The sequence below is a fragment of the Dermacentor albipictus genome, chromosome 9 (assembly GCF_038994185.2).
Source record: "Dermacentor albipictus isolate Rhodes 1998 colony chromosome 9, USDA_Dalb.pri_finalv2, whole genome shotgun sequence".
Lineage (NCBI taxonomy): Eukaryota > Metazoa > Arthropoda > Arachnida > Ixodida > Ixodidae > Dermacentor > Dermacentor albipictus.
Window position 1 is genome coordinate 117728766 of NC_091829.1, and position 14694 is coordinate 117743459.

At 47.4% G+C, this 14694-nt stretch overlaps 1 protein-coding gene across 2 annotated transcripts in view; it reads left to right on the forward strand.

Annotated features, from left to right (window-relative positions):
• The window catches only part of LOC135911230 (protein O-mannosyl-transferase TMTC1-like), a 151277-nt gene that overhangs the window by 131921 nt on the left and 4662 nt on the right, over window positions 1-14694 (forward strand). For both annotated transcript variants that reach the window (XM_070525289.1, XM_065443423.1), the window contains one exon: window positions 4450-4587. In XM_070525289.1, the coding sequence (XP_070381390.1) occupies window positions 4450-4587 (138 nt within the window). The remainder of the gene's footprint in view (window positions 1-4449; window positions 4588-14694) is intronic.

The following is a 14694-nucleotide window of genomic DNA, read 5'->3' on the forward strand; positions in this document are numbered from 1 at the left end:
GCTCACAAACAAATATGCAGCTTAAGAACAGGAAGGTGAAGATAATGTAGAGGTAAAGAATGAAACCGCAACTACATTGGTTTCAGAAGCAGCAGTTGAAATGCGAGGTAAGGCACCAAGCGAACCAATAGGCAAACTCTCCTAAATAACAAAGTACGCAATAAAGAAGCGACAAAATATGAAACAGTAGCTCAAGAGATTAGCTAAAGTTCGCTGAACATTCAAAGCTGATAAACAAGATGGACGTAAGGTATATTCGAAATTATAGCATCGGAAACATTCAGGAAACAGTAAGAAACGGCCGCCGCATGAAATCAGTAAGACGAAAACATGACAAAGGAGAGGGCGAGACGTACCTAGTGAAATACAATCACCGTAATGTCATCAGTGATTGCGATTATATAGCCGAAGCAACACAATAAATCCATACTGACCTGAATATTACCTAGAGCAGCCACAAAACCTTCAGGGTAACTAACTGGATATCTATCTGCGGCTTAACTTCATTGCCTTTACAATCTCATACATACATATATATAAATATATATATATATATATATATATATATATATATGTATATATATATATATATATATATATATATATATATATATATATATATATATATATATATATATATATATATATATATATATATATATATATATATCACGCAGCCACATAGGAAGTAGGGACGACTTCGATACAGAGGATGCTTATACAATTAGCACTGAAATTAGCAGTGCCTTGCACGAAATGTCCCGGCGAAAAGCGGCTGGAGAACATGGCATAGCAGCTGATTTAAGTAAAGATGGAGTTGAGACAGGTTTAAAACCTTGAGGCCTTATACGCAATGTCTAACAACTTCAAGTGTGCCAGGCAGTCGGACGAATGCACACATTATACTAATACATAGCAAGGGAGACGTTAAAGAATGAAAGAAATATGGGCCCATTTACTTCCTTTCAGTATTGATAAAATATTCACCCATGTCCAACAACATTAGAGCAACCTCTTATTGCAATCAACCAAGAGACCAGGCTAGCTTCAGGAAGATATATTCTACAATGGATCATGTGCACGTCATCAATCAGAGTTGAGAAATCTACAGAGTGCAATCAACTTCTGTATATAGTTTTCGTAGATTATGAAGAGGCATTTTATTCAGTAAAGATACAAGCACTCATAGAGGCACTGTGTAATCTAGGAGAACAGGAGGCATACGCGAATATCTTGGGCAATGTCTGCAAAGATTCCACGGCTACATTGGTTCTCCACAAGGACAGTAGGAAATTGTATCAAGAAAGGGCCAGACAAGGAGACACAATCTCTCCAATCCTATTCACTGCATGCGTGGAAGAAGTATTCAAGCTAATAAACTGGAAAGGCTTAGGAGTGAGGATTAACGACGAATATTTCTACAACTTTGGGTTTGCAGATGACGTCGCCCTGTTTAGCAACACTGGAGATGAATCGCAAACGTTATTGAGGACATTATCCAACACAGTGTGAAAGTGTGGTTGAAGACTGATATGCAGGCTAAGGTAATGTTAAATAGCCTTGCAAAGCAAGAAGTATTCATGATCATCAGTCAGCCCCTGCTGTCTGTGCAACAGTAAGTTTATTTAGGTCAATTACTGACAGGGAACCCTGACCTTCAGAAGTAAATTTACAACAGGACAAAAACGGATTCAAGTGCATACGGTAGGCATTATCAAATCCTGCCTGGAAGCTTGCCACTATCGTTGAAAAGTATACAATTGTTGCTTTGTAATGGTGCTCTAGATGTTCTCGGCATCAACGTCAACGCCCAGCATATGTCGTCGAGTCGGCGGAGTAACCTGAGGGTTTTGGAGTGGAGTCGCGGTTGCGGCGTTACCTCCGGGGCCTGCATCATATAGCTTTCCGCAGTGAAAGAGCCACGGTTGCTCGGCGACGTCGCATGATGGCGTGGGGCCCGAGGACGGACGGCGGAATTGTTGCAAACGCAAGTGGTGACCTCTAGGTCATTGCGAGCGGCTGGACAACGTTGTGGCAGCGTCAGGATTGTATTGGTGTGCCACGGGTAGTGACTCAAAAGGTCTGCGATCAAAGCGGCGAGCATGGACAAAGGATGGAGTACGTTGCGGGAACGACCAGCGGTTGTTACAGCAGCGAGCAACGCGCCCAACACAGCGTTAGCTCAAGCATATAGGCCGATTGTCCTCAATTCCCCAATCAGCGGGATCGGAGATCGTGCAGCGAATGGTTGATAATGAAGGAATGATGTCAGGGCCCCAGAATCGGGCGTAGGACTGAGCCCAGCGCAAGCAGCTTGAACCCCAAGATTCGCGAGCTCATTTTGCGCGATGGCTTGGACGAGTGAAACCACTGGTGTATTCAAAACGTGCCGCTTTTAAGTTGGCAAAGAGTCTGGCTGGAGCCATCGCTTCGATTTCGCGGCGGACAATCCTCGTCAATTCGGGCGAAGGTGGTGAAAAGTGAGATGTCGGCCGCTCTTCACACGAAGACGTCGTGGCGGTGTAGTGAAGCCGGGCGAATGGTCGTTCAGTACGGTGGCTCATGGCCTGGCCGAAGCGTTGGCAGTCCGCAATCACGGCAGCCATGGTAGCACAATTTCTGCACAAGGGCAGACTGAATGCATCGTCCGCTATCCCCTTCAGGACGTGCCCAACCTTTTCAGACTGACATACCGCTGTGAACTTGTGACACAGGGCCAGCAAATCCTGTATGTAAGACAGGTATGACTGCGTGGACGTTTCAGCTAGAGTTGACAGTTGTTTCTTCACGGCGATTCTGCGACTGGAGGCCTTACCGAATGGGTCATGTAGCTTTTCCTCAGATGTATCCCGGCTTCCAAGATCTGCTTCATTATTGTAAAACCCCAACATCGCCGTTCCACTCAGACAAAAGAGCACATTGGCCCGCATGACCGTCAGGATCGAGTGACTGCGATCGCTCACCCATTCGTATTGAATCAGCGACTCCTCAACGTCGGTATCACCGGTCCCGTTGAGCGTTCCAGGGCCTCGAGGGTGGGCTAACACAATCGCGGTCCCCGGCACCGAAGCAGATTCCGGCTGGTCTGCCATGGTGGCTGCACCGCAGCGCCGACCGCTTCGGAGCTCCGTCGTATCGCGAGTATACCCAGCACATCCAGCACTGTGCGACGGGGCGTCAAATATACGAGACGTCAGGCACGGTTCATAAACAGACACTATGTACAGGGACGGCCAAGATGGCTTAACACGCGCAACTTCCCGGCCATCGCCGTCTTTGTCGTTATAGTTCAAGGATGCTGGTAATAATACGGTGCAAAAACTTGGAGCTTAACAAAAAAGCTCGCGAAGAAGTTAAGTGCCGCGCAATGGGTGATGAAACCAAGAGCATTGGACATAAATTTAAGAGACAGGAGAGACAGCAAAAAAATCTTTATTAATATTTGAATGGCGAGAGCAGTGTGGGAGGAACCGTCAGTGCAGGGTCCCTAAGATGATTCCGGCAACGTTTCGAGCCCAAGAGACAGGAAGAAGGCCTAGTTGATCACAGAACAAAGGGGGCATAGCCAATGTTCTGGTTGACATTAAGAGGGGAAAATGGAGCTGGGCAGGCCATAACCGGTGGACCATTATAGTTACAGAATGTGTGCCAAGAGAAGAGATGCGCAGCCGAGGATTGCAGAAAATTAGGTGGGGGGCGATGCAATCAAGAAATTTCCCGGTGGAAGTCAACAAGTAAACGACTTGCGTGCTACCAGGAAGTATCAAGACGCTTGTTCGCCACCCCGAATGATTATTATTATTTAATATCGATATATCGATGTAACCTGGAGCCTTAGTCATGAAAGCAGGATTCTAATCCTGTCAAGAAATCTCAGGAAATCAAGTCGAATAATTAGACTAAAGCTTTTAGTCTATGTCCAGTGGCATTACCGCTTTGCTAACTTATTTTATGTGATTTTTATATTTATTAATTTGTGAATTTGTTTCTTGGTTTGATTGTTTGTTTGTTTGCTTCCTTGCTTGCTTGCTTGTTTGTTTGTTTGTTTGTTATTCTGCCCTCAACACCACCACTCGTCGCCGATGCGGCCTTTTGGCCAAGACTGCTGGAGACTGTTCAAGAATTTAAATTATTAATTTCGCATGTGTGCTCGAGCTCTGTGCCTTTGGCTGCATAGACGCAGAATGTTTCCCGCCAGCATAGCATAGGTTTACGTGTTCTCAGGAATCGAAGGTGTGTGCTGTATTGGGCTGGTTGGCACGACATTGAGACGGGAACAAACGGCGCTTTGGCGGTCAGCGCCTTGTCTGTCGTCCTCACTTCGTCCCGTCCAAGCGCTGCTCGTTCCCGTTCCCACTGTCATGAATCGTTTTCTTTTTGGATCGCAAACAATATCGGCAGATGCATCACTGCTAGTCGCATGCAAACCTTCGCATGCTCTCCTTGCAGGCTCAGCTACTCGTCCGTCTCAGGAGTTTCCGCCAAGCTGAACATGTGCTGCTCGAGGTCATCGAAAAGAACGCCACTGACCGAGAGGCGCTACACACGGCTGCGCTTCTCTACAATCACACCAACCGTACGGTTGAGGTAAGCTGCTAGCGTGCATCCATTTGTCTTGCCTCCTTGGTTTACGCTCACACCTTATGTGGCCGAGGCAATCAAATTTTGCAATTTTTCGAGCGGTTGCAACGTACATAATGTACATATACCGGCTTCCAATGTTGCATAAAGAATTTTTTTTAATGAAAACAAGAAACGACGATAATAGGAAGGTTGAAATGCTTCTTTACGTTCTCAAGTGAAAATCTTTCACAATCAGTGGATAAATGGATGTCTTATAATGAGCGCTTCGATTCAAAACAAAAATGTGTATGATTGGTTTCACAACTTAGATAAATTGGGCACCCCAATGCCGTAAAACTTATAAATCAACCAGATGCGTTCAAGGTTATGCGAACAAGGTTATTATGCCTTCACAGGATTTGCCCGTGCAAATGAACCTTGAGGACGTCAATATCTCCTAAAACAGGTTATATCAGCGTTTCGTAATTTAGTGCTTCTTTACCGCTATAAAAGTCGAGGGTTGTTTACAAATGTGCAGAAGTACACTCTACGTACTTTCACTTACTTTAAATGACAAAGACGCCTCTCCTATGAAAATTACTGCCCTATTGCCAGCCTTACATAAACGGTGCTTACGAAATGGCTTTGCTGAGTTTTGTACAACAAAAGTGACCGAATATCCGCTCATGCGCGCAGGATATTGAACAGAACTGCAGTGCATAATTTCTCCTGCGGAGCTGTAAACCTACAGTTGGTCGGGATTTTTCGTGTCCACGTGTCCATCGTCTCACGTAAAAACGTGAACCGAACCCGCAGACGGTGAAAAAAAGCGGGAAGCAGCTAGTTTACTGCTTCTCCAAGAGGCATCACATGACTTCGTCAGGTGACATCTTCACTTGACGAAGACTTCATAGCGCGACGTCATGTCTGAAGTGATGACGTCGTCAGAATACGTTATCAGGCGACATTATCACGTGGCGATGCCGTTATTCTCGCATATTCGAATTACAATCCGAAGTCGTCATGTCTGCAGCTTGTGGGTAAGTCGTACTTTACGAATTCTCTGACGTAACTTACTTTGAAATTTTGAAATAGTTCAATAAGGCGCTTGTGGTTGGCGGATTGCCTAGGTGACTGAGCATGCATGTTGCGCTTCCACACAGGTGCGTGCGTGCGTGACGTACGTTGATTGTGGTGGTACTTGTGGAATATTGGCAACGGCTTCGGTGCACATCCGCTTTTAAGGATGGAATGGGGCCAGGTTTTTTAACTGATGATTTAGGGGCGCATTTTTCCAACGACATTTTTTAACATTTTTTTTATTTCTTGTCCTCGTAGGTGGAACACCACAGTATCATCCGTTTCAATACACCCATCCTCAGAATCCTGGTGGAGAGCCTTTAGTGTTCAATTAACTTAGTCCTACATTGCCAAGGGAAGGGGTTTGGGAAAAATAGCGAGTGGATCACTAATGTATTTCGGAACAAGTAAGCCAAAATGCAGACCTAGCCTGAAAATTCCTACTTAGTGGATATGGCTTGATCATTGATACGTTGAAACTGTGCGAATTTCATATTTGCAATTACATACCTGAAAATCAATCAGACAAATAGGTCATTCACAATTCTATCCATAATTATTACGTGACTTGGGATAGCATAGGATAGGAATATTTTTTTTTAGTGCGGCAACCAACGGTTTAACGCGTGGTTACGCGGGCTAAGCATCGACCCAGGGTTATGCCTTACTCTGCTCTACCCCAGTTCGACCCATTTGTGGCGAGTCATGAGTCTTGTGCATTTCGCGCGCACCTAGGGCCTGCTGGACGGCCCATAGTTGAGTATCCTTGTCTGCACTGCACTTTAAAGTTCGGGCGGGTATGTCCTGGAGGTAGCTTCGGTCGGGAACCAGGCACAGTCCCACATGGTGTGCCATTGGTCCGCCGGAACCACTGCACAAGCACCGCACGCACCACTTGGATTGAGTTCTGGGTGAAGCACGTCTAGTACTGCCGGGGCGAGGAATGACCCGGTCTGTATCTGCCTTAAGATGACGGCCTCCTCCCGATTGATTACGTGACTTATTTTCGAAAGGAAAAATTGGCATTCCCATAAATATTGCACGAAGCTACAAAAGAAATCCCCCAGTCAGGTTTCTTACCATGAAAAGGTTCAGGAAAAATTTGTCCTTGTCCGGAATCTCAGACCAGGACAAATCTGTCTGAGAAACTCGTACAGGTTTCTTCCGTAGCTCCACGCTACACGAGGGTCGATTGCACTTTCCCTTTCATGAACCTCTCTCCATCTTGCACATACTGCAGAACTGACTTCCCACATATGACTCATATTTCACTATTCTCACGACGGCAGCACCGCTGCTCTACTTCAGTACATCTTTACTGTTAATAGCTTATTCTGTGGCGGTCTAAGTGTGTTATACTATAAAAATAACTGATGCACTTTCTAAATCACAAAAAGCCAACAAAGACACCAAGGACAACGTAAGAAAAATTACTTGTACTTACTAATTGAGTTCAAGAAATGATAAATAAACGACAATGAAAGTGGATGAAAAAATGACTTGCCGCAAGTCGGAAACTATCCCACGTCATCCCATTATGCGTGCGATGCTCTAACCAATTAAGCTACTGCGGCGCCGTTTTCCTATCCACTTTCTTAGATATTGATGTTTTACTCCTACAACTAACCTTTGGGTGTGTCAGCCAGCGCCACCTTTCACGAACCTTGGCGGCGGATGTAGAACATTCTTTCTGCCGCAGGCGTCACGGGTACGCGATCTTTTAGGGTGAAGGCAACTGGCCAATGAATCCACACATGCTACCTGAATGCATCAATGTTGCCCTATTCCAGACCCTCGTTGTGTAATGAAAGAAAAGAAAGGGGGTAGCGGGGGGGCGGGGGCGATATTTAGTAACTTTATTAATTCTGCGGTTTTAGTAATACGAACTGTACCAGGTTTCCTATTAACAATGACTTTTGGCTGCCGAAGGAATATACTAATTAAAGTAAAAAATACTGATCCTTCCCTGCGATCGCAGTATGGAATTGTTTACCCGCTCATTTTAAATACAATGTTTCTTTACTTCCATTCAAGAATTCATCAAAAGTTGATTTGGTAATTTTGATGTTCGTGTTTCTTTAATTCTTGGGTTCACTTCGTGTTATTAAATGTTTCAATTCTCAAGTGTTTTTTTTTTTAATACAGGCACGCTTATGTCTTTTTTTTATTATTCTGTGATGCTTATTGTTAATGCTTACGTGATGCGTATTGGCAAATGTACTCACTTATCCCTTTTCCCGGGATTGCATTTCACCCGCTAATAACTTAAAGGGTCCCCGGACCACTTTTTTATTCAAGTGCAGGAATGCATTTGAAGGTAAAACGGGGTATTTCAGAAATTCTTTGCCGCAAGAGGTACATCAATGCGTCCAGCAGAAGCGAAGTTAATGGTAATGAAACACACACTTCGCTATGCTTCCACTATTTCTTCAATACCTTGCACTGCGAAATTTCCGGTGGAGCTGGGCGTGGCCACAACGCTCCGCCTACTGAAAGTCACCGTGGCGCGCAGTTCAAATTTGATTTTAGACGTTAACATTGAGGCAACTGCTTCCGATTTTAGCGCCTACTGCGTGCCAGACGCAAGCCAAATGCTGTTGTCATCAGCGAGCCGAGCGCTCTTAGCCAGTGGACTCGTCGCGGCACCTCGCAGCAACCGCGGTATCTACGCTACGTAGGAGACGGCAGCTCCATCCAACTGTAGTGCGTGTGTACAGCGTTTGCTATGACCACAAAATGGCAGGAGTACACGCTCGCGCTCATCGGCTCCAGTCTGGCCGTGCTATGCGGTGTGCATCAGCCTTGTCCTGCACCAGCTTGACTGACGTTTAGTAGCCACATCCAACTGGCGCATTTTTGAATTACTATCAATAAGCCTGCCAAGGTATCTAACCAGGACCGGTCGCCCAGGAGTGAGCGTGCGCAGGCAAGCGTGCCTGTGGTCTGGGCTTAAGTTTCGCGAGGTTCGAGGCCATCTGATCGTCCAAACTAGTCAAAATTATTGAGACCCGACGCCTACCACACCCATAAGCTGGGCGGCCAAAATTCAGTTGCTACGCGGGCGGCAGCGGCCGAGCGTGAGAAGACACATATCAGCTATTGGCTCTTAGCAGCCGTGTATGGGAATCCTCTATATCCCGAAATGAAGCGTCCAGATAAGAGTGAGGAGCATACTTCTGTTGAAAAGGGAGCGTTTGAGAGAAAGGTGACTTCGCGCTCTGCTTGCGAGCTTCACGCCCCACGCATGGCTCTTAAGCTTACCTGAGTTGTTCACAGCCGCATCTGCCATCCACGATCCATGATTTCTCACCAAACCCGAGGGTGGTACAGGGCCCCATTAATGTTATCGGTGAGCGCTAGAAGCAACTGCATGTATCGGAAGTTTCCCAGATGTTATCGATGGTTTTATCCGTTGTCTGTTGTCACTGAACTTTAATTTATTTAAGGAGTTTTACGTGCCAAAACCACTTTCTGATTATGAGGCACGCCGTAGTGGAGGACTCCGGAAATTTCGACCACCTGGGCTTCTTTAACGTGCACCTAAATCTAAGCACACGGGTGTTTTCGCATTTCGCCCCCATCGAAATGCGGCCGCCGTGGCCGGGATTCGATCCCGCGGCCTCGTGCTCAGCAGCCTAACACCATAGCCACTGAGCAACCACGGCGGGTTCACTGAACTTTGTGTAATCTGATTGTGTGCGCGATGCGAATTGTGTAGTACTTTCTGGAAGGCACGCGGGCTCCAGCGATTACGCTGCAACGTTCGACGACTCATGTAGAAAAGCCGTCACGCTTGACCCGCAGACCAGGTTTCGACGACAGCCGACAATGCTCGCCGCTATCGTTGTGCTTCGAGTGTCATTTGCTTTTGTGGGCACAGGTTCGTCCAACAAAAGTTACACAAATTCTCCTGCTACTATTCCAAAAAAAAAGTTAGTTTTCTGGCGAAATGCGAAAACAACCATGTTCTTAAATTTAGGTGCACGTTAAATTTATAGCCCCAGATGGTCAAAATTTTTGGAGTCCCCCACTACGGTGTGCCTTATATTTAAATCGCGGTTTTGGCACGCAAGACTCCATAGTTGAATTTAGTTTATTAACCAGTTATTTCGTGATTAACATCTTTGTTGCTATGTTCATAACCGTCACTACAACGTGACAAAATATTTGTTCTATTGCTCACACTCCTGCTAATCCTTGTAATAATTATATATGACCTTATTAGAAAGTAACGTTGCAGCCTTGAGTTTTGATACCCTCATCTTTATATTTTCGATGCCGTTTTTCACCTAAAATGTAACATAATAAATATTTATATATTGTTTGACTTTTCACACGCTGTTAACCCTCTTATGACTCACGACCACCTAAAACTATTGTCTTGTCTCCAATCGCATCTTAATACTCGGAGACAATTGTATCTGAGACAAACCGCATGTATGTTTATGTGCAACTGTAATAGTACAGGCGATAATCTCACATTCCTCTGGGTCAGTGCTGCAAATCGCTAGGGACATTTTCAAATGCCTAGGAATTGTACGCCTTGTTTTGGGTAAAAAAGGGAAATAGGAAAATTAGTCCAAATCTAGGCAAACTGCGCGCTACGTTACGACTTGTTTTGATCGTTCACCACAAATTACCTTCGTATGATCCTGTCAACTATGAATTGATTGTACAGCCAGAGCAGTGGAACCATCTGGCCAAGTAAACGACAGTGTTTGGATGCCCTGGGCCATTTAACGAAGAAGTGCTATGCAATTTTGCCATTCAAACTAGGGATATCTGCGCATTGTGAATGAGATATATTTCTGTAACCAGCGAAAGCAACGCTTACTGGAAAGCCAATTGAAGCAGCATAATCCATTCTGGGCGTAAGCGGGCACATATACCTAGCGCCGAACACGAAGATATTGTTACGGGGAAATAAAATATATGTATTTACAATACATACAGTTACGATGTTGTAGCTCAATAGTCAGGGCACCACCATCTACCGATCGTCGAGTTACTTCAACCTCCTCTTCACCTCACAACGTCCTTTCGTTCACAGTGGCACAAACTCGTACGTAACATCAACCCCCGGCGGCAGAAGCATCGTCTCGATGCTTCTTAGGGTGTCGAATCAGTGTGCGAGTTATAGGGCTTTAGTCGCGAAACGATGCACGATATCAGTCCTTGGAGGGGTAGAAGACGTCGAAGTGGCAGGTGATATCTCATATGTGAGGCTGGTGACATGGCGAAGAACTTATGGTCGGACGTATCGCGGCAGAAGTTTTTCGCAAAGGCCGACGCGACGGGAGGCTAACCAAAGCAAGACAAGTGACCCAGGGCTGAAATGAACGTCCCGACAACGGCTATCGTAACGGTGCTTTTGGCTAGTCTGAGACGCCAGAAGACGGTCACGGACAATGCAATGTGCTGTGGCCGCGCGAACAATGGCGCCGTGAGCATAGAACGTAGTAGTGGTGGCATCGGAAAGGACCAGCGAGTCAACCGGCGGGAGTCGGTCACGGCCATATAGTAGGTAGAATGGAGAATAACCAGTAATATCGTGACGCGACGAATTGTACGCAAACGTCACGAAGGGTAAGGTGCAATGCCAATCCCGGTGATCAGCGGACAAGTACATGGAAAGCACGTCCATGAGTGTACGATTGTGACGCTCGGTAAGTCCGTTTGTCTGTGGGTGGTAGGCCGTCGTGAACTTGTGGGATGTGGAGCAAGAGCGAAGATGGTCGTCGACATCCTCAGAAAGAAAAAAGCGGCCCCTATCATTGAATAGCTGACCTGGGGCACCATGATGTAGGACTACCTCATGAAGAAGAAAATCAGCCACATCAGTTGCGCCACTCATAGGGAGGGCCCGCATTATGGCATAACGCGTGGTATAGTCCGTCGCAACGGCCACCCACTTGTTGCCCGAGGATGAAGTTGGAAATGGGCAAAGGAGGTCCAGGCCGACACGGTAAAATGGCTCACTGGGGATATCTATAGGCTGAAGGTGCCCAACGGGAGACAATGGAGGCTTCTGGCGGCGTTGGCAAAGTTCGCAGGCAGCGACGTAGCTTCGAACAGAGCGATATAGCCCAGGTCAAAAAAATCGCCGGCACACATGGTCATACGTACGGGAGACACCCAAACTACAAGTGGTGGGCACATCGTGCAACTGCGAGAGAATTGTCGCGTGCAGGTGCTGGGCAACGACGAGAGGCAGTTCAGCACCATGTGGACTCATATTGCGTCGGTATAAGGTCCCGTCCTGGAGAACAAACATGCGGAGGGAAACGTCCTGTTGCTCCGAGGTAAGGCGTTCTATGATGGATCGCCAATGTAGGTCACGACGCTGCTCGTCGGCGATGCGTGAGAAGTCGGAGATCGACAAAACGCACGTATCTGTATCGGTTTCGGTGCCATAGGGAGGGTCGACAGGATAGTGGGAGGGGCAGTCGGCGTCCTTATGTAGCCACCCAGATTTGTAGGACACGGAAAAGGTGTACTCTTGCAGGCGTAAAGCCCAGCGGCCAAGGCTGCCTGTCAGATCCCTGAGTGAGGATAGCCAACATATGGCATGATGGTCTCTCACGACAGTGAAATGGCGACCGAACAGGTAAGGGCTGAACTTAGCAATGGACGAAACAAGGGCCAAGCATTCACGTCCTTTTATGGAGTAGTTGCGCTCTGGTTCTGAAAGAAGACAGCTAGCATACACGATCACGCAATTGGTGTCCCGCTGTTGTTGGGACAAGATAGCGCCAATGCCATGGCCGCTTGCATCAGTGCGAACTTCTGTGTAGGCATGCGCATCAAAATGACCCAACACGGGTGGATTGATAAGGCGACTGGTAAGCGTTGAAAATGCTGCAGCTTGGTCAGGTCCCCAACAAAACGTGGTGTCCTTTTTGAAGAGTTCTGTGAGAGGACGAGCGATTTCGGCAAAGTTCTTGATAAATCGCCGAAAATAGGAACACAGCCCTAGGAAACTTCAGACATCGGTAGAAGAAGGTGAAGTGGAAAATCACCAACGGCATAAACTTTATCAGGATCAGGTTGGACGCCTGCATCGTCAACCAAGTGACCAAGTACTCGTATTTGGCGGTGGCCGAAATGGCATTTTGCAAAATTGAGTTGTTGGCCAGCTCGTCGAAAAACAGCAAGGATAGCTGAGAGTCGGTGGAGGTGTCTCTCAAACGTTCGTGAAAAAACAATGACGTCATCAAGGTAGCAGAGGCATGTGCCCCATTTGAATCCGCGCAGAAGAGAGTCAATCATGCGCTCGAAGGTAGCAGGGGCATTGCACAGTCCGAAAGGCATCACTTTAAATTGGCAGAGACCATCTGGGGTGACGAAGGCGGTCTTTTCGCGATTTCGCTCATCCACTGCTATTTGCCAGTAGCCAGAGCGCAAATCGATCGACGAAAGATAACTGGCACCGTGTAAGCAGTCGAGCGCGTCATCAATACGCGGAAGCGGATACACGTCCTTTTTGGTAATCTTATTAAAGTTGCGGTAATCGATACGAAATCTACAGGTGTTGTCCTTCTTTTTGAGCAGAACGACAGGTGACGCCCATTGTCTGGAGGAAAGCTTGATAATATCTTTGGAGAGCATTTTGTCCACCTCCGTTTGGATCACATCGCGTTCAGCCGCAGACACAGGGTAGGGCCGCCAGCGTATAGGAGGAGTGTCACCAGTGTGGATTGAATGAGTGACGACACGGGTTCGACCTAGCGGGCGATCGCCAAAATCCATGATGTCTTCATAGGACATCAGAATGCTGCGAAGGGCGTCGGCGTAAGCAGGTCGTAAATCAGGAGCTATCATTGGTGTAAACTTGTCGTTGCGTGAAGTAGGAGGGGCAGAAGCTGAAGCCGTGTCGAATCGTGGTTCGGGCGCAAGAGCAGCTACTCCATAGTCTTCCAAAGGGGAAAGCACAGCGACAGACACACCCTCAGGAAGCACTTGCAGACACGAACCAAAGTTCAGAAGAGGAAGCCACGCTTGATTATTGACGAGAGTTACTATTGAGCTTGGTAGCTCTATTTGACGGGCCAGGAGGGCGTCGTAAAGTGGGGACACCACGTAAGGACAATCTCGAAGTGGTGAAGAAGGCGACATGAGGATGCGAGTCGCAGCATCAGGTTGCAGTCGAACAAATTCAGTAGACCTAAGTCGTGGCTTGTGGTCATCGGTCCGGTCGGCAAATTAATGGGGCAGTTCAAGGCGAAGGGTTCCCGTTGCACAGTCAATAAGTGTTTAATGAACAGTCAGAAAGTCCATTCCACGAATCACTTCGTGCGGACACTCGGCCAGTACGGTGGACAGGACTAACACTGGACGGCCGGCAATGGTAACACGGGCGGTGCACTTTCCTATCACGGCTGCTGTACTGCCGTTAGTTACTCCGACGGCAGGCGACTCGGCAGGTGTCAGGACTTTATGGAGACGGCTACGAAAATATCATCGCATAACCGACACCTGAGCGTCATTATCGATGAAGGCTTGAGCGGGTACCTCTTCAACAAAAATTTCAACAAGATTCGGTCGAGCAGTAGGGGTCAGCAGAGGTTTTGCAGTCCGAGTCCTTAATGCAGCCGCACCTGCGGGGGCTGCATTGCTTAGTTTCTCTAGAATTGGCCAGCGTAGGACGGGTACGAGAGACGACGAGGTGTGGGTGAACGGGACTGACTGCGTTGCGGCGAGGGCGAGCGGCTAGTGGTGTTTCCCCGAGGTGGAAGGCCGGCATGATATGGTTCAGAGAGGGGCGACAAAGGCCGAGGGTCTCGGTCGAAGCGGCGATCAGCATATGGTCGAGGCGAGGAGTATCAGCGGCTACTACGGCAGTGGCAGGAGATGTGACCGACCCGGGAGCAAGCAAAGCAAATTGGCCTGTCATCCAGTGTTTGGCGCTCAGAGGGGTTCCGATATCGATTCGGGAACGACTGCCGAGGTGCAGCAGAGGCAATGACAGGAGCGGTAGAGTGGGACGTGGGTGGACGGCAGACTGGATGTCCCTGTTTCCTATTTCTTGGCGGACAACAGCTTGATTAATCA